This window comes from Lissotriton helveticus, chromosome 7 (genome assembly GCF_964261635.1).
Source record: "Lissotriton helveticus chromosome 7, aLisHel1.1, whole genome shotgun sequence".
Taxonomy (NCBI): Eukaryota; Metazoa; Chordata; class Amphibia; order Caudata; family Salamandridae; genus Lissotriton; species Lissotriton helveticus.
In genome coordinates this window covers 1,421,925,919-1,421,946,609 of record NC_136068.1, presented here as the reverse complement: position 1 = coordinate 1,421,946,609, position 20,691 = coordinate 1,421,925,919, and the positions used below count along the sequence as shown (strand labels likewise).

Genomic DNA, 20,691 nt, shown 5'->3' with positions numbered 1-20,691 from the left:
TTCAACACCCTCCGAATGCTCCGCAAGATCTTCAAATGGATCCCCACCGAAACGAGAAAAACAGTCACCCAGGCCCTCGTCATCAGCAGGCTGGACTACGGAAACGCCCTCCACGGGGGAACGTCGGCCAAGCTCCTGAGACACTGCAATGCATCAAGAACACTTAAGCACGCCTGATCCTCGACATCCCCCGCCGCAGCCACATCACACCCCACCTGAGAGACCTGCACTGGCTCCCTGTCAACATGAGGGTAACCTTCAAGCTCCTCCTCCACGCGCACCATGCTCTCCACAACAAAGGCCCAGTATACCTCAACAGACGACTCAGCTTCTACACACCCACCCGCCAGCTCCGCTCCGCCGGCCTCGCCATCACCACAGTCCCTCGCATCCGAACAACGACCACCAGCGGCAGATCCTTCTCCCACCCCGCTGCCAAGACCTGGGACACCCTCCCCACCAGCCTATGGCAGACCCAAGACCTACTGGCCTTCAGAAAACTCCTCAAGACCTGGCTCTTTGATCAGTAGCAGTACCCCCACCAGCGCCTTGAGACCCTAACGGGTATGTAGTGCGCTTTATAAGTGTCTTGATTGATTGATTGATTGATTGATTGATTGATAGTTGTAAAGGATGTGAGTCCTTCAAAAATAATAGGTCTTCAGCTTTCTTTTTATTAGGAGCATAGTATACCATTGTAGCACTTGATCTCTCAGAATAGCAAAGGAAAGCAGAACAGTCCAAGTCCTACTCCTACTCAGCAGGCTAGTGCCTCCAGCTCTATGATATGCAACAACAACACTCAATATAGCATTTTCCTGTCAGGGCTTTTTCTTATAAAAAGGAAAAGTACTTTAATACAGATGCACACTACTACATTCTTTGCATTAATTACAAATATATGCAACCAGGTAGATGGAAGTACTTTTGTCCCAACGCTTTATTTATTTTTTATGGGGGAGACCCCCCAAACGCCCCTTTTTTTCTTTTCATTTACCACACATGCCTTTACTACGTATTTCGTAGTAAAGGTATGCGTGGTAAAGCCTCTCGTTGTAACCACGCATGCGTTGTAAAGCATGCGTGGTAAAGGATTTCGTGGAAACGGCTGCGTTGTAGAGGCCGTTTCCAGCTCACAGCCTTTCAGTAAGTTCTAAAGATGTACACTATGAATTCCCACTGACATTATAAAGCCTACACCAAGTCAGCACCCATCCCTAAATAGTCCATTCTGCCACAGGCTACCTGTGTGCAAATACTGGGATGAGATAGTAGTGCTCTCAGCCTGCAGACATGTGCACACATGTGCGCACATGTTCGTGTGTAACTAGCCTAGAGCCTCTTATCCTAGCTGTACAGCAACTGCCTTATGTTGAAACATGGACAGTGGTAGTTAGCACTTTCATTCCGTTTCCACAGACTTAAGCACGAGTGAGACTCAGTTATTGAGATATGAAGTAAAATTCCAAATCTGGATACTCAGAAAACAAAACATCTGGGGGGGGGGGGGGTTAAATGGGTCGACCCATTTCCTACTGAAGAGAAAGTAATTACTTCCAGCTCAGCCAGAGTGTCAAGGCAGATTAATATCTCCATTTGCGTGAAAATTGCGTGATTTGGGAAGCATTTATATCAATCAGACTATGGACAATACAAATATGCTACCCTTCTGTATGCTGCAGGAGAAATATAACCTCACTAGGAACAAGATATAAAAATCTCCTCGATTAAAGAATATCTCACTATCACACACTGAAAAACAAGAAAGACTTCAAGTCTCCTGAGCTTAAAAACTATATTTTTGTGCATAGAAGAAAAAAATGTCAGTACTTTAGAAAAGCATTGGCTTTTTTGGAAGGATATTTAAAGAGGGAGAAGCAAACTTGAAAGTGTCTGTGTGCTTGAGATACAACTACAGTAGGGAACTTTTGGCGGGTGCATGGGATCTGTAGAGGGGGGCTACCTAAGAAAAAGTTGAAATGTATTCATGTGAAAACGGTGCATTTTGAAGTACAAATCATCCACCACTTTGATGCAAGGTGGATAGGCTTTGGTAGTGGTTAACAATTGTTATTGTGCAGTTCTTATCTAGATTACAATTGTTAAAAAAACATAAAGCATGCGTCACAAATAACCAAATTATGTATAGACATTGATCAATCAATCAATCAGGGAATTTATAAAGCGCGCTACTCACCCGTGAGGGTCTCAAGGCACTGGTTGCAGCTCCTTTTCAATCAAAGAGCCAGGTTTGAGGTTATTCCTGAAGTTGTGGAGGGTGGGGGAGCGTCTGATGTTCACAGGGAGCTCGTTCCAGGCTTTGGCTGCGACGTAGGAGAAGCCTCTTCCTCCTGCTCTGGTTCTGTGGATGCGTGGGGGTCTCTGTGAGGGCGAGGTCTGCGGAGTGAAGGTTCCTCTTGGGTACGTGGAAGGAGACTCTCTTGTTGAGGTATTTGGGTCTGATATTGTGTAGGGATATGTAGGTGTGGGTGAGCAGTTTGAAGGTATCGACGGAGAGCCAGTGGAGGTCACGTAGGTGTTGGGTCATGTGTTCATGCCATGGGGTTCTGAGGAGAAGTCTGGCTGCGGCGTTCTGGATTGTCTGTAGCCTGTGTAGGAGGGTTCTGTTGATTCCGGCTTAGAGGGCATTGCCGTAGTCCAATCTGCTGGTTATGAGTGCATGGGTGATGGTTTTTATGCATTCTGGGGAATCCATTTGAAGGTCTTGCAGAGGATCCAAAGGCAGTTGACCATTGTTTACCATTATTGTCACACGTATTGTGTGCCACATGGCAGGCATATATTTGAGGTGTCTGTGAATGTTACTGGTGGGACAGTAATGTAAATGTGGGATACTTGTAAAGCGCACTGTTACTCTACCCGAGTGTCCTGGCGCTGTAGACCGCTGGGGAACCCGTCCTGGTTTTCCCTGTGAGATGGTCCCTTTCTGGGTATCTCCAGGGTGAAACCAGGCATCCCCGGCGTCTGTGGGGGGCCGTTGTAGAGATGAGGCAAGCTTAATGCCCAGAGTTACCGAGTGTGTTCCCTGGTTAGAGCAGGCACTGAGGCGAGAATTATCGAGTCCATTGACCCTGGTCCAAGACCCTGCCGCGTCGGGAATTGAACCCTGGTCCCGGGCCGTTCTCTGCTTACAGGTCTGCCGCCTCTAACCAGTGAGCCAACCATAAGTTACCCTTTGTCTGTGTTATCCAGTTCCGCTTTTACTTGGCACTTGAATTGTTTCCTATTCATACAGCCACTAACTACAAGTACAGTAAACCCCAAGACTGGATAATTGCCAGGGAGACCTTGAAAGATTGTCTTTGACCGTCCTCCTTCTACTATTCCTCCCCAAATATCACTTCTCAGCAGACATAGAGGCTAAAGTTCCAGGCCACTGGTAACATCGTGATTATCCACAGTCGTTTACAATAGGCTGGTAGGGTGATTTCAATATCTGCTGCGAATGTCTGATATCACAGACAGCAGGGGATTGTTTTGATAAAGTTTTGGAATCAGATGAGTGAGAATATACACTTAATAATTAATTAATTGATGCACTTTTTCAGAAGTAGATTGTTTACCTTTCTTTTCAATGTATTTTTGATGTAGAATATACATTAACATTATAGGAAATGAAACATCTAAATAAAACTATAAACATTTGGAACAACTCATTTTACACTCTGAGAGTCAGCTAAGGGGAAGGTCCTTTCATAAGATACAATTTTAATTAAGAATCAGTGATGCACTGTTCTAAAAAAATGTACGTGCCTAAAAAGAAGGAGCTCGCTACTGTCTTTATTTAAAGAAAGAAAGAGACTTTGTATGGGCTAATTATGTATTTATTAATTTCACTAGAAATGTCTTTTGTTTGAATTGCAATTTAAATATATTTATTCTTTACCACAGGTCACATTCCAATTCATCCTGAAGCTAAACGTGGTCACTGTCTTGCTTGGAATTACAAAGCCATTCTTTCAATCTTGCATGCCCATAAATGCGTGGTGTGCTACCTCGCTGGACATGACCACAATGGCGGCTATTGTGTGGATGATAAAGGAATACATCACGTTACACTAGAGGGCGTCATCGAGTCCCCACCTGGCAGCCATGCCTTTGGAACAGTATATGTGTATGACAGCAAGATGGTGATAAAGGGTAAAGGCAGAACACCAAGCAGAGAATTGCCATACAGAAAATGCTGACATGAGAAAAACACATTGAGTCCTCTATTTGTCTTCAAAAACCATAATTATGGTTTGGCCAAGCCTGGAGTTGCTTTGTTGTTGAAAAAGGAACTATAACCACACCACATAATTGAGTAGCAAGTGTCTACATAAACGTTGCCTGCTTATCGCAGGTGTGCTAGACTGCCATAATGAACTCTCAAGGTATTCATCCTTTTTCCTGGGCATTACGTTATCAGCACTCCTTACTTTCAAGCCTACATTAAAGCCAAAGTAATGCGTGCATCAGATCTTATCCCTTTGAGCTCTGCAGTCGTGTCAAGGAGAGTTTTATATTGTTTTGCACAGAATCTCCTAAATGTTTCTGCCCAATCTTAACCAATGTAAAGAGAAAGAAAGCACTGCAGGGAATTCACTGAACTATTTTAGGTCTTCATATTTCTTGATGGAATATACCTGTTTTTCCAGAGGAACTGTAATGCACTTAAGTGCACTGGCCTTTGGCATGCTATCTCAAAGGTCCCTAACTTCTCAACAGCATTCTCTGTGCATAAATTGCAAGCTCGACAAATTGCTATCAAGCAATAACTTGTTTATGCTCCTCCTTATCACCAGAGGCTGTTATTTAAATGGGTAAGAGGTGTGAACATTATAGTTAACCCGAGAGCACTTGCACTATGTGAAACTACATACATGAATTGTGATACATTGGGACCCTGCTTCCTTGCATGAATAAAAATGATGAATTGATTTAGATTGTGTTGTGATGGCATCTTTACCGTTCATTGGGGCTTTGCGGGGGGTGGCCGACCGGAGGGAGGCTCGCCCCCCCGGGGATTTTGGGGCTCCGGGAGGAAGGGGAGGGGTACAAGGAGGCAGGACACAGGAAGGACTTTTTGGGCTGGTTGGGCTGGGTGGCAGTCTGTTGGGCTCCTTTTGGGCTAGGGGGATACATAAGCGGCCATTTTAGGTCACTTGTCACCATTAGTTGGGACAGTGACACAGCAGCCGGTCTAGGTTAGGAGTTTTTTGTTGTGGAGTTAGAGTTTTCTGTAGTGTGGCAGTCGTTTAGGTGCTGTGTGTAGTTGGAGGAAGAGCGCTTTAGACTCACTTGGTTTCGTGGCTGTTTGTGTTGGCGGCGGTCGGTGACGCGGAGAGCAGGCGAAATGGCGGCGGAGGATATGTCTGATCCGAGGGTGCAGGAGGCTCTTCGCTTGCTGGGAGAGGCCGGGAGGACCGATCTGTTGCGCACCGGAGTGCGGGTAAGGCCACCGCGGCGCGCTGCTGATGGCGCCGCGGCAGCTGTGGCGGCCTGTGACCCACCGCGGTCACGTGTGCAGAGGGGGGAGGGGGCGGGAGCCGCGAAGAGGGCGGCGCGAGGTGGCGGACTCATGGCGGCTGGGGCGCCGAAGCGCAAGAAGGCTCCGGGGAAGAAGCGCGGTCCGTGCAGGAAGGCACCGCTGGTCTTTGTGGGAGATGCGGTAGGGTTGGGGGAGGGCGGACATGACGGGGGGGCGGGGGGGGAGGGCCCTGAAGGAGCGGGAGCGGAGGTAGTCGGGGGTGTAGGGCCTGCTAGTGACGCGAGGGAGGGGGTGGGCGAGGGACGCGAGGGGGGAGGGGCCGGGGGCCTGGGGATACTGGTGGTAGAAGACGGGGGGGGTTTGGAGGGGGAAGGGGGCGAGGGGCTGTTGGAGGGGGGGCAGGGGGGTACAGGGGAGGCAGGGCATGGTGTTTTGGAGGGGGTTGGGGGGGTTTCACCGCTGCTCATTGAGGAGACAGAGGGGGAGGAGGAGGAGGGGGTGGGGGGTGAGAGTGGGCAGGAGGTGGTGGACGATGAGGAGGAGCAGGACAACCCGATAGGTGGTGGATTGGTATCCCTGGGTGGGGGGAGGGGGGTGCTGGGGGGAGGGGGTGCGCAAGGGGGTAGGAGGGTGCAGGTGGGGGGTTGGGGGATGCGCCGGGGGGTGGGGGAGGAAGGGGGTGGGGAGAGGTTTTTTGGGGGACGTAGCGGGGGTGCGTATAGTTTTGAGGGTGCGGGAGGGAGCAGCAGGGGGGATTTGCGTGGGTGGGGTGGGTGGGGGGATGTGGGGGGAGGACAGTGGGGCGGCCCGGGCGGGGTGGGAAGCTGGGGGTGGGGGGAGAGTGGGTGGGGGGGTCGCCCGGCGTGGAGGGGCGGACATTCTGCGACAGGGGGGAGAGGCGGTTGGGAAGGTAGTGGTGATGGTTATGCCCCGGCTTGCTGGACTTCCCCGTTTTTCTCTTGGCAGGAGCAGTGGGGGAGGGGCTCGGGTGAGCAGCATGCGGCTCCACCCCGCCGAGTGGATGGGCCGGCTCTGCCTAGTACGGGCGGTCGCGCTCCAACGAGGGACCTGGGGTGGTCGGAGCGAAGATGGACGGAAAGCAGATCTCCAGCGCCCCCCTCCCGATGGGTCGATCCGGCCGCCGGGGGACGGGGATGGAGCAACGAGGCAACGGTTTCTTCTGCTTACCAACATGAGGGTAGACGGAGAGTGAGTGTAGATCTGGGGGCCTTGATGACGGAGTGTAGGGCCAGAGCAGGGTTGAGTAGGGTGTCTCCTGGTAGGATTGTGGCGGCAGAAGCAGTGGGTGCGGAGTTGGAGTCGGAGGAAGACGGGGAGTTGCGGGAGGACGGGGAGGTTTGTAATGTTGTTGCCAGTGTTTTGCAGGAATGCCCCCGGCAAGTGGTGCCGCGAGTGACGGCCCCCCCTGTGGATCTGGTTAGGCGGCGGGATCCGGTGAGGACGCCAGCCTTGACGCCAGGTAAGACCAGTACGGGGTCGGGGAGTGGCTTGGGCACGCCTCAAGGAGGCAAGGCGGGGGGTAGTGGTGTTGGAGGACACCACGTGTCAGTGGGGACGGATGCGGAGGGTGGGGATACGGTGAGACTGGTGAAGGGTAGGTATGTGATGGATGCCGGCGTGTGTACTGAAGCGAGTTGCGGCTCGGCGGGGTCGGGCGAGTCCTCCGGTGCGTTAGTGGCGGCGAGTGGTGGAGCGACGGGGAGCGGCGAGGGCCCGGTTGCGGGCGCGGCGGCGGGGATCGCGGGGACGGCCGGGGGGTCAGGTGGAGCGGCTGCGTCGAGTGTCGGGGGGAAAGAGAGCTGCGACGTTCTGGTGAAGAAATTGCCGTACATGGGAGTGGCGAAGCCGTTGGGGGCGCATTTGTCTTTGGCGACCAGGGAAAAGATTTGGAAGGGGGAGTATGTTGAGATATTTAGGTTACTACACAGGGAGTTGATGGCAAAAGAAGGGTCGAAGGAGGAGGAACAGGAATTGGCACGGCGGCCGAGGGTGCCGGTCACTATTGAGAACTGGTCAGCGGCATTCTTAATCTATGCGAGCGTTTATTGCGAGAAGTATCCTGACCGGGCGGTGGCGCTTTTCAAGTACATGGACGTGGTACGGAGGGCGCAAGTGACTTACGGTGGCAATGCGTGGTCGCATTACGATGAAGAGTTTCGGGCGCGTATGGCGTCGGACCCGGAGGCGAAGTGGGGGGAGTTGGATGCGGACCTTTACCAGCAGACAATGAGTGGGGCGAAATTTGGCCGCACGATTTACACGGCCAGTGGTTTGCCACTGACTTCCACGCCCTTTTCGGCTCGCCCCACCCGTGGGGGGGGTGGGGCCGGGGGGAGCCGGGAGCTTCCAGAGCGGGGGGCCCTGTTGGGACTTTAACAGGGGTTCCTGTCTCCGGCAGACGTGCAAGTTTAGGCACGAGTGCTCCTCGTGTGGTAAAAGACATCCCGAATCGCGCTGCTGGGGGCTTTGGGGAGGCCCCTCACAGGGTCAATTCCCGGCTCCCGGACCCGGCAGGGGGAGAGGGGGGGGGTAGAGGGGGGGCGAGTACCTTGGGAAAAGGCTCGTACTCCGGTTAGGCTGGATCGGTTGGAACCACTCTTGGAGGTGTATCCGCGGGCGGATGATGCGTCGGTGCTGCGTCGAGGTTTCAGGGAGGGTTTCCGGTTGGGGTACGAGGGTCCGCGGATTGCTCGTTGGGCGGAGAACCTGAAGTCTGTGAACGCGCACAAGGGCATCGTCCGGGAGAAGCTTTTTAAAGAGGTGAGAGAGGGGAGGATGGCGGGACCTTTTGTGGTGGCACCTTTGGAGGATCTGATCATTTCGCCCATTGGTGTGGTCCCGAAGAAAGAGCAGGGTCAATTCCGCTTGATTCAACATCTCTCGTGGCCGGAGGGCGCGTCGGTGAACGATTTTATATCGGCAGACTTGGCGTCGGTGTCCTACTCGTCCGTGGACGTTGCGAGAAAACTGGTGACGACGGCGGGACGAGGGGCGCTCATGGCAAAATGCGATGTGAAATCGGCGTTCAGGTTGCTGCCGGTTCACCCGGAGGACCATCAGTTGCTGGGAATACAGCTGGACGGGTTGATTTTCGTGGATAGAGCGCTTCCGATGGGGTGCTCTGTGTCATGTGCCTTGTTCGAGCGATTCAGTTCCTTCTTGCAGTGGGCTTTTTCCTGGCGCACAGGCTCTGAGGCGATTACGCATTATCTGGACGATTTCTTCCTGGTGGGTACCCCTGGTTCAACGGACTGCCAGCAACAGCTGTGTAGTTTTATGGACTTAATGAAGTACTTGGGGGTGCCTTTGGCGCCAGAGAAGACTCAAGGGCCCAGCACGGTGCTGTCGTTCCTCGGGATAGAGCTCGACTCAGCGGCCATGGAAGCACGCCTGCCGGAGGACAAGAGGTCGGCAATGGTAGTTCTGGTGAGGGACATGTTGGCAAAAAGGAAGGTGTTGGTGCGAGAGGTACAGGTTTTGCTGGGGCACCTGAATTTCGGGTGCCGAGTGGTGCGGGCGGGGCGGACTTTTTGTCGACGGTTGGGATTGGCGTTGTCTGGGCTGTCGATGCCTCATCACCACGTACGGTTGCCGGCGGGCGCGCGAGAGGATCTGTGCATGTGGTTGGCTTTCTTGGAAAGGTTCAACGGTGTTCCCATGGCGCCGCCGGAGGAGTGGGAGTGGGACGTGACAATGTCGTCGGACGCGGCGGGAGTCGGCGGTTTTGGCCTCTACTGGGCGGGTCGGTGGTGCGCGGAACAGTGGCCGGAGCGATGGCAAGCGGGGGGGAGAAGCATTGCTTTTTTGGAGTTGTTCCCGCTGGTGGTGGCTGTGACTGTGTGGGCGCGCGAGTTGGCGCATAGGCGCGTGTTGTTCAAGGTGGACAATATGTCGGTGGTGCAGGTAGTGAACCGGCAGTCTGCGAGAGAACCTCAGGTGCTGAAGTTGATGCGCGTGTTTGTGTTGAGGTGCCTGGAGAACAATATCTTGTTTCGAGCACAACATGTGCCAGGAGTGGACAATGACATTGCTGATGCTTTGTCTCGTCAACAGTGGCGGAGATTCCATGGGCTAGCCACGGAGGCGGAGGCGGTCAAGACGAAGGTGCCGGAGGAGATGTGGTTAGTGGGAGAGCGCGGGTCGTTCGATTGGTGAGGTCATCTGTGGCGGTGTCTACGTGGAAGAGTTATGAACAGGCCTGGTTGGAGTTTCTGCGTTTTGGAGCGGTAAGGCAGCGGGACAAGTGGCGTCGGGAGGAACAGGTGGTACAATTCATGTTGGGATTGATGGACAGAGGTTTGGCGAGAGTGACTATTGCGGGCAAACTGGCGGGAGTGGCGTTTATGGGTAAACTTTGGTGGGGCTATGCTCCCTCGGCGGGGGAATTGGGAGGGCGTCTTTTGGAAGGTTGGGAGAGAGAGAAAGGGGCCCGGGTGCGGCAGAGACGGCCTATTACGGAGGCGATGCTGGAGGGATTGTTGAATCGAATGCCGGTGGTGTGTAGAGATCAGGAAGAGGCGGTGCGGTTTTCCACATTGATGTCGTGGTTGTACTTCGGGGCCTTTAGGGTATCAGAGCTGGTGGGTTTGAAGGGGCAGGCGGGCGTCAGGTGGGGGGACGTGGAGTTCAGGGGCAGGGAGGTTGCCGTGCGGCTGCGACGTTCCAAAACCGATCAAAGGGAGAGGGGCACGTGGGTGGTACTGGGGCCAGGGGACAAGGAGGCGGTGTGTCCAGTGGAGTGGGGACGGCGGTTAGCGGCCGGGGGAACAGAGGCGGGTACGGAGGTTTTTGACAGGGGTGAGGCGGGACGTGTGACGGCCGCGCAGTTGTTATGGGTCCTGCGGCACGCCCTGCGGTCCATGGGTGAGGATCCAAAAGACTTCGGGACACATTCCTTCCGCATCGGGGCGGCGACGGAGGCGGCGCGCCGGGGTTGGGGGAAGGAGGACATTAAGCGGTTGGGGCGCTGGAAATCGGATTGTTTTAAGACGTACGTCCGGTTGCGAGGGGTGGCGGTGGAATGAGAAGGGGTGCGGACTTGGTACTTACATGTGTCTCTTTTCAGGTGCAGTGGCGGGGCCTACGGTGGCGGCAGTGTCCATTTATGTGGTGGGACATTCTTTTGGTAAAAGAGCGGAAAAGGCCGAATGGGAGAAATGCAAGAATCTGAACCTGGAACTAGACGAACAGTTGTTTAGGTGCCATTGGAGAGGAAAAGGGGGTATGCGTTGGCACGAGTTGGTGCCGGTGTTAAATAACATTGTTCGGAGTGGGGTGTGCCCGGATGTTTTAGTGGTACATCTGGGTGAGAACGACCTGGTGCAATGTAAGGGTTTGGCTTTGGTGAAGCAGATGCGGAGGGATCTGTTGGAGATCAAGAGACAGTGGGCAGGGTGTCACATTATCTGGTCAGAGTTCATTCCGAGGAGATGCTGGAGGGGGGCTGTGAGACCTGGGGCGATTGATAGAACTAGGAGGAAGATCAACAGAGAGATGAGGACCTTTTGCGAGAAGGAGGGATTGGGCAGAATGGAACATCCGGAGTTAAAGTATGGGGCCATATATTTCTTCTTAGAGGATGGGGTACATTTGTCCAGGTACGGGATGGAACTTTATGTAGTACAGTTGAAGGAGGCGGTAGACAGGGCGATAGGGGTCAGACGGTATCCGAAGGTGCAGAGGTCCTAGGGGGGGGGGGTCGAAAGTAGTAAAGGCTTTCGAGTGGCGCTTTCTCTAGTTATAATGGGGGGGGTAGGATAGGAGGAAGGAACTTTACTGGTTAGAAGGGAGGGAGTGTACATAGGGCAGAGGTTATAAAACATTGAGCCAGGCGTTTGTGTACATAATAAAGAGGTTTATGAGGTTGTTTGGGGAAATGTTTAGGGGTGGGGGTGGGGGGATTGGCAGATATGTGTTTATTTAGTTAGGCCTAGTTTTGTGCGGCAAAGGCCAAGGTTTGGGGTATGTTCAGGATGCACCTGTTTCCAATAAAAGCGGCCTTTAACACACTATATACCTGTGTCCGGTCGGTTCTTCCCCTCCCCGTCTCCCGATGGGCCCCAATGGGGCTTTGCGGGGGGTGGCCGACCGGAGGGAGGCTCGCCCCCCCGGGGATTTTGGGGCTCCGGGAGGAAGGGGAGGGGTACAAGGAGGCAGGACACAGGAAGGACTTTTTGGGCTGGTTGGGCTGGGTGGCAGTCTGTTGGGCTCCTTTTGGGCTAGGGGGATACATAAGCGGCCATTTTAGGTCACTTGTCACCATTAGTTGGGACAGTGACACAGCAGCCGGTCTAGGTTAGGAGTTTTTTGTCCCTCCCACCCTCCCTGTGGTGAAGGGATAGGATTAAGGGGTGGATAGTAAAGGGTTTTTGTTGGTTACAGGTGTGTTCTGTGGTAGGGTAAAGAGTGTGTCGCTAGGAGCAGGTGCTGGGGTTGTGTTCTCGAGGTTGGCGCTTTCTCTAGTTATAATGGGGGGGGTAGGATAGGAGGAAGGAACTTTACTGGTTAGAAGGGAGGGAGTGTACATAGGGCAGAGGTTATAAAACATTGAGCCAGGCGTTTGTGTACATAATAAAGAGGTTTATGAGGTTGTTTGGGGAAATGTTTAGGGGTGGGGGTGGGGGGATTGGCAGATATGTGTTTATTTAGTTAGGCCTAGTTTTGTGCGGCAAAGGCCAAGGTTTGGGGTATGTTCAGGATGCACCTGTTTCCAATAAAAGCGGCCTTTAACACACTATATACCTGTGTCCGGTCGGTTCTTCCCCTCCCCGTCTCCCGATGGGCCCCAAACGCATTCTTCCCGTGCTCTGGTTGCTGTAGTGGCCATATGTGTGAGGTCAGGGGATTCGGAGACAAGACTGTTGCTGAAGAACAGGCGAGGGAACTCCGTTGCGCATAATTAAGAGACTTGATATAGTATTGAATCACTTCAATTTGGCAACGAGCACCTGTTTGATCAGCTGTGCCAGCTGTTACAGGAGCTGATCTCACTCAGTACTACCGCCAGGGAATAATTTATGCGCTGAGCTTCCCACTTTTAAAATTCACCTGCGTCTTTCAGGAACCTCTACATCTTGACCAATGCTGTTGGAACATTATTGGGGAAATATTTCTATACTAGAATGTGTACAAGGAAGTTTGTTACAAGCTGAACATTTTCCGTTGACCCGCTCTATTGGCTTGCTGCCGTGCGCGTCGTGAGAGAGATACTGGAAGGTGTGCAAGGTCTTATAGTCGCGAGGAGCATGCGTCACACGCCTGACATTTTCTCTTAAATCGTGCTGCTTGCTTGCTGCATCGTGAGAGAAAGTGTTTTATTATACGAGCTGCTCACTACACGCTGGTAGCGCTGCAACATACAACTCTCACCTTGCCTGATCCCCCTCAGCTATTATATAATCACTTCCGAAGATAGAGATAGCAGCAATCAGATGGAAAGTGAATTACTGCTAACAAAAACTGCATGGAAAGAGAAATAGGACTTTCGGCACAGATGTCTGTATCTTCAAGAGCAAGGTATTCTCTAGTACATTTTCTGGCTGAAAATAGAAACAGGCCTGCTAGTTAGTTCGGTCTTGTTTAACTAGAACATGGAAAGTTGTTCTGCATTCATCCCATATTTAATATGGAAAATCAAGTGTTACAGTCAGTTGCACTGCCTCCAATGTTGTTGCCACAAGCAGTATGTTTTACTACCGCCTCCAAAAAAAATGGGAGGCGGTGCAACTGACTTTCTATATTGAATATGGGAAGAATGCAGAATAACTTTCCTTGTTGAAATGTATGTGGATAAAAAAATTGGAAAATTTGGAAAACTATTTGGAGGCTATTGATGGTTTGAATTTTAGAATGTCGGAATACAAAACACAAGCTGCAGAACTAGGCAACAACCTGGAACAGAGGAACTCCCTGCAGAGAATCTTAAAGAATGCACTGAAACGTGCACGCAACAATCCCCGGGAAGCATTCCAAGAAACTCTTGAAAACCAAAGGATGAGACTCTTACATGTGTGACAACCTACACACCACAATCAAATCAAGTAAAGAAAATCCTACTAAAACACTGGAACATCCTGCACGTAGGAGGGATGCAACTGGAGCGCCCAAGATTCACCTTCAGACATACACAGAATATTAAAGACATGGTCATGCATGCAAGGCTACAGGGTAAACAACTGGACAATCAAAGGACACTGTGGGACCTCCCAAAAGTCAAAGGGCATTACCCATGCGGAACCTGCAATATTTGCCCCCTAACAACACATACCACAACTCTATAACTAAACAACCAGGAGTGGACACAGAAGAAACATACAAACTGTAAAAACTGTGTGTACATGGTACAATGTCCTTGCAACCTCCTCTATTAACCAGAGCCGTGAGAACGAGAGTGAACGAACACAGAAGCAATATACGGTGCAAGAAAAACACCACTAAAATGAGCAAACACTATATCGAAACAGGAAATACAACAGATCAAATTACCTGGACTGTCATAGAGTCCAATCCTTCATGGTCTAATAGGACACTATTTCAAAAAGAACAAGGATGGGTCTACCGCCTACGGACAAATACCCATGGTCTAAATGACGAAATACTGTGGATTGAGATAGTGTAGCCTAATGACCACCTCACCATCAACCTCTCCTCATCCCAATTCTGAAAACAAAGTTACCATAATGATGTTTAAACTATAGAGACACACAAAACAAACATATGTTGTTTTTTCAGAATACCGGCCACCTCAGACACTCCGTTTGAGGATGACAAAACCATGTATGTTGAATATTAGAAATAGGGCTTGACTATTCACATATAGTGAAAAATAACAAGATACCACTCAAAGATGGTGCCCATGGTTAAGCAATCAACCTACCAACTACACCACTCAAAGATGGCGCCTGTGCCCTATAAACCTATTTGCTTAGATCTACTTGTACATTTTTAGTACCTGCACCACCAAACATCACACTTAGAAAAATAATGAATTCATTGCAGGACACTTCCTGGTAACAATAGCTTGATAACAATAAGTATCAAGAACTATGTCTACTCAAACACCCCATTACAAGATGGCGCCCACGCATCACGTCATACACTCTCCCATTAACATGTAATTAACTCACTGATTGACAACACACCTCTGCTATAAAAGGGATAGGGGCCAATCTTCCCATTACCGGCAGAGACAGGGAGAGGCACGCAGGTGGATCGGCCCTGCTACTACGGGAGACCCATGAGTAAAATAGAAAGGGAAAACCCTGTCAGTATTTGAGGCAACATCTCTCTGGCTTTATTAGCACCTAGCCTTTAAACAATTGTTTCTTAAAAACGAAGCCTCATTAATACATGTACTGTCTTCTTTGTGTCAAGCCTGCTAAAATGCGAGTAAGGCTGGTTTTATGCATAGTTCACTGACCCACTTATAACCTTTTTGACCTGATAAGTGGGACACTATGAAGCCGCATGCATCTACGCAGAGCACTGTGCCGTTCCCCACAGGCCTCCAAAACCATTAAATCATAACGAAACGTGACAACTCCGTGCACTGTCAACTCCCCCTAACTGTACAAGGCAAATTCCTCCAGCATGCGGGGATCGTCCCTGGACTCTGTATAACAGCTATTAAGTTTTTCTTAGTCTTCAAAACAATGCAGTTTTGCTTCTCAACAACAAACTTTATTGACAACAACAGCGGGATACAACGAAACCTTTTAAGACTATTTTCTTTGCTTTCTCTTATTTCACAGTTTCTGAGTGCCCTCACTGATCTCATGAGGTCCTCACTCTAATAGTGGGGCCTACTTTGCAGCATGATCTACCTAGACAGCTATGGTTCATATACTTACCTTATGAATGGGCCTTTTTATAGAGTCACATCAACCTGGGTACTTTACCTAGGGGTACTGTATGAATGACAGAGTAAACATATGGATATAGGAACTACACTGGCAAAATCTAATCATTGATCTTATACCTATTTATGTATGTCTGTCGCTATGCTGAGAAAAATCCTTTTAATTATTCACATCACTGTTATTATACATGCACTTATGCCAACCTATAGTGATAATACTCACGCTAAGGGTAATGTGCACCAGGCCCTCCAACGGATGACCCGGACAACCTATCATGACAAGATATTAACCATACTATACTTTTGTCCTACACTTTCTCTTTTTTCAGAAACGCTACTCCCTTCTACAAGCTTGGTGGCACTGGTTAGTTCAGGCCGCCACTGATACTAAAATGGACCTTCCTTTGGTCCTGAAGAAGCGCTTTGGATCTTCTTCTGAGGCCACATACAGCGCGAAACATGTTGACTGTTATATATGTCCATTAGGGACATATGCCCAGCTACAGAGGGACACAATATCCCCTAGAGCAGCACTACACACTTTGTTTACCAATGACAGAGGGATCACCCTAATAAATAGTACCCACTCTCCCTCCAGCCATTTTTAACACACCGCTTTGGACTTCACTGCCACTTACAACCAGGCACCCAAAAGATCTCTGATAAAGAGACCCTTCCGGGGACACGTAGGGCATTGCAGAGCTGGCCCAACGAGGAGGAAAGCTCAAATGATGAAGCATGACATCCTTCGGGGTGTGTGAGGGTATTATGATGAGGACTCACTGTCCCCCACAGATAGAATGGCACACGAAAAAAAGCTTCTTCCTCTTTCATTCTCTACAAGGAACAGTGACTCCCTTTGTGTACTGGTTTGAATTTTAGACCTTCAAGGAAAAGAGCATTATTAATAAATGCGCTTGGCAAGAAGGGGCAATATATTTTTAAGTACTTAGATGTTGTAAATGGGGCAGATAACAAATTAATCACAGATACATATCTGGAAGCCATGAAAAGGTTGAATATTTATTTGGAAAGCAGGTAAACATTGTCATACAGAAGCATACGTTTTATACTCAACCTCAGAGGAGTCATGAAATGGTAAACTAGTTTGTAACCAGATTAAGAGAGCTTTCTGTGAAATGTAACTTTGGAAACATGACAGACCAAATGATTAGAGATCAGTTAATTGTACAGTGTAAGAGCAAGAAAATGCAGGAGAGATTGTGGGCTGCGTGGAATCTAAACTTACAAGAAGTGATGGGAATTGCAAAAATAGTGAAGAGTCTGACTCATAAATTAAGGAAATGTAACATATGGGAGAAGAAGAAGAAGAATTCATTATTGTACTGATGAAGGACATTGCAAACAAATCCACAAAGGAAGTGGATGGTTAAAGTTGTGGATAGATTTAAAGATAAAGAAAGCACAATTTACAACAAACCAACGTTTAAAGGATGCTGCAGACTTCAAGGGGTGATTTGAAAAACATTAGGATTTTCAAAACTGTGGAAGAAGGTCCTTTAGTAATGGTTTGTAAAGCTGCATCTAAGTCACTAAGTCAAACTTCTTTCTTTGTAAATGTTAGGCATATAGAGCTCATGGTTGATCTGGGGTCTTTGTGCAGTATTGTTCCCAAAGTATTGTTTGAGAAAACATGGCTACAAGTTGCTTTACATCCCAGTGGCATATACCTTAACCTCATCGCTGCTTGCGATATTCCCCTGCTGTGCTGGACAGCAATAAAAACGGGTGTGGTCATGACGAGCTCAGCTCGTCATAAGCACATGAGCACTGTGGTGCATGACAAGCTGAGCTCGTCAAGAGCATGGAAGGGGTTAAGGATATGATGGTGGTGGTGACATTCAGATTTAAGGATGTATTAAGCCCACATTTGCATTTAAAGGTCGAGTATCAGAAGGTAAAATGTATGTTTCACAGAATGGACCTACTATTTTAGGTTTGGTTCAACAATATGACTCACATTGTATGTGAGCCTAGGTCTGAAGAACAAGTACTAGTTGTCTAGGTCGATGAGTCTGTCAAATGAATAATAGACAATTTTACTAATATTTTCCAAGACAAAGTAGGAGCGTTGAAGGGATATGTGCATGAAATCAGACTTAAAGAGGGAGTGAGACATAACTTGAGGAAGGTTGCTGTCAGAGAGGAAGTCAACAAAAGGCTAGTAGACATGTGTAATTAGGGTATCATAGAGGCGGTTGAGTACCTGTATTAGAGACAGTCTACAAGATATCGTATGAGTCTGGGCATCTACCTGACTCGACGATGCAGGCCCTGGTTACCTCCATCCCTAAACATGGTAAGGACGCTTTGGAACTGACCAACTATAGACCCCTCTCGATGCTATCCACAGAGTATAAGATACTCAGTAAGGCCATTGCTCTAAGAATACAGGCCCAACTCCCTGCTCTGATTCACCCGGACCAGTGTGGCTTCCTCCCCGGAAGGAGTACCTCCCAAAACACGCGGAGACTCCATTCTTTAATGGCGGCCACGCCGCAGGAAATGCCCAGGGCTGGTTGTGTCGCACTGGATCTCCGGCAGGCGTTCGATTCCCTGGCATGGCCGTTTATGTTTGAGGTGTTGCGGCGCTTCGGCTTCCCGGATTCCCTGCTTAAGTTGATACGACTGCTATATACAAATCCCACTGCCAGGGCACGTACCGGCAGGTACATCTCGTACAGCTACCCCATACACAGGGGCACCCGCCAAGGTTGCCCATTGTCGCCCCTTTTATTTGTGTTGACGCTGGAGCCCTTGGCTATCGCTCTCAGGACGCGCGCAGAGAGGGTGGGCATCTCCATAAGAGGGTCCCACAACCTGATCTCGATCTATGCGGACGATATCCTGCTGTACTTCCGAGACTTGGAAGGGGATCATGCGCCGATAGCGACCATAATTGACCGCTTCGGAGGAGTGTCGGGACTAACCGTTAACCCGGCAAAATCTACAGGGTTTTACTTCAGGGCACTGCAGCACCCCCCACATATTCATTTTGGCGGACACCTGATTCCAATTGCGCAGTCCACATTTAAATACCTGGGTATTAATGTCTACAGATTGCCTGAGGACCAGATAGAGGGCAACATACGTAGAGCCATTAATGGTCTGCGCGGTAGTGTGGGATTCTGGACGTCATTACCCTTAACAGTCATGGGTAGAATTGCCGTCTCTAGGATGGTGATGCTCCCTCGTATACTTTACTATTTCGTCAACCTACCAGTCCTTATCCCTCGTCAAGATTTTAATACGCTGAATACGCTCCTCACCACGCTGGTCTGGGGAACAGGAAGAAGAAGAATTAGTCTCCGGAAACTACAACTGAGCACCAGGCGGGGAGGCCTAGGGGTACCGGATTTTCAGGGGTACTACTACGCGAGCCAGCTTCAGTGGCTGGCGAGATGGCTTGTAGGTAGGGATCTCCACGAGATTGACCTCACGTCTGATAACCTGGCACGGGGCGAACTGCACTCTCTGCTTCTGCCTGGAGCCAGGATCCCTCGGGAATGCCATCCTCTCTTGCGCACGGCCCTACTGTGCTGGCGAAAAGCACTGGCGTACACGTCAGGGGCCTTGCCGTACGCGGATAACATACCTCTACTAGGCGTGCCGACGCCGCAAGGGCGACTGACACGAGGCAGATTGCAACCCTGGACTGATGCAGGGGTAGACACAGTGGGTGATCTTTTTGGGGACGACGCACTGTTAGATCACGACTCCTTTTTGCAAATCACGGGGGCACCCCCGAGGCTCTACATCCTACATGCCACAGTGTCACATGTGGGCCCCACAGCGAGTTAAACCTGCACAGCACAAACTGGTACACCTTCTTTATTATATGGGTAACGGGGGGCGCCTGGTACACTGGCTCTACACTGGGATTAGGGAACATGCTACACTATCTCTCGACTCACTCCGGGACTCCTGGACATTAGACTCCGGCGAGGTACTGACAGAGGGAGCTTGGAAGGTTGTCCTAGAACACCCTAGGAAGGTATCTCGGAATGTTAAGTTTAAGTTCATACAAGCCATGGTGTTACACAGGGCATATCTTACCCCCCACAGACTACATAAAATGTTTCCGGACTCCCCCCACTGCTGTCCTCAGTGCAGAGCCGACGAGGCCGGCCTTATCCATATGCTGTGGGCGTGTCCTCGTCTGCGGTGCTACTGGGGGGGGGGGATATGTCAGGTCCTTAGTACAATCACGGCCCTCCCGGTTCCGGAGGAAGTACTTCCTTGCCTGATTGGTCACCGGAAACGCCCTAAATCCCACAAGGCCCAGGTGAAGTTCCTAGACTTATCCTTGCTGTTGGCAATCAGGGTCCTGACTATGAGGTGGAAGTCTGCCAGACCTCCAGACCTCGAGGTATGGCGTTCTGACTTACTCAGATGGGGTAGGGCAGAGGGAATGGTTTTGCGTAGGGAGGAAGAGAGGGGACAACGAAAATACCCGATAACGTTGGAGTGGGAGCAGATGCTACTGGAGGTGGAGGAAATAGAGGGAGAGCAGGAGCCACTTCATGCGGGCGGCCCCTAGGTGAGACGGAGCGGAGAGCGAGGTGGGATGGAGATGTAACGACCTAGCCTAGATAGCGTGCAGGTCGGTCAGCTGAGCATACCTACACTAGCAGAGATGTTAATGAATAAGGCCTGGACAGGATGCCGGATACGTGGCCCTTATAACATCCAGACTGGACTACTGCAACAGTCTTTATGCAGGCACCAATAAAACGGTGCTGCATAGGCTGCAGATGGTTCAGCATGCTGTAGCTCGCCTGGTTTTACGCTGGCCAAAAAGATCATCGGCCACGGCAGCACTAAAAACTTTACATTGGTTGCCAATTCATAAGCGAGTTCTTTTTAAAATTCTCGTGGTTGCTTTCAGAGCCTTTCAGTCCCAAGGCCCTAAATATCTTCGGAGGGGATTTCAACACTACACGCCAACGCGATGTTTGAGGTCTGCCAATCAAAACCTTTTAGTTGTCCCTAGATTTAGATTAGCCACTAAGGGAGGGAAGTCCCTCTTCGTGCTGGGTTCAAAAGCCTGGAATAAACTGCCAGCTCAGCTCCGTTGTATAGTCAAGGAGGTTGACTTCAGAAGATCATTGAAAACATGGATCTTTTCGCTCTCTGACGCAGCCTGCAGAGCTTTGGTGTAATAATTGTACAGTGTGTCACTGCCTTCTGTCTACCAATTCATCTCCATCAGGGTTGGGTGTGGAGCGCCAAGATGCTCCTCGGAGCGATAGCCGCGCTATAAAAATGTGTGCTTCATTACATTACATTACATTACATTGAA

The 20,691-nt window shown here is 50.2% G+C and overlaps 2 protein-coding genes across 14 annotated transcripts in view; one reads left to right on the top strand and one right to left on the bottom strand.

Moving 5' to 3' along the window:
- Positions 1–4,946, top strand: part of LOC144770321 (manganese-dependent ADP-ribose/CDP-alcohol diphosphatase-like) — a 124,560-nt gene extending 119,614 nt beyond the window's left edge. For all 6 annotated transcript variants that reach the window (XM_078654745.1, XM_078654744.1, XM_078654742.1 and 3 more), the window contains one exon: positions 3,913–4,946. In XM_078654745.1, coding sequence (XP_078510871.1) covers positions 3,913–4,208 — 296 coding nt within the window. In that variant the 3' untranslated portion in view covers positions 4,209–4,946. The remainder of the gene's footprint in view (positions 1–3,912) is intronic.
- SCO1 (synthesis of cytochrome C oxidase 1) overlaps positions 1–20,691 on the bottom strand; it is a 394,561-nt gene that overhangs the window by 284,956 nt on the left and 88,914 nt on the right. The window lies entirely within an intron of this gene.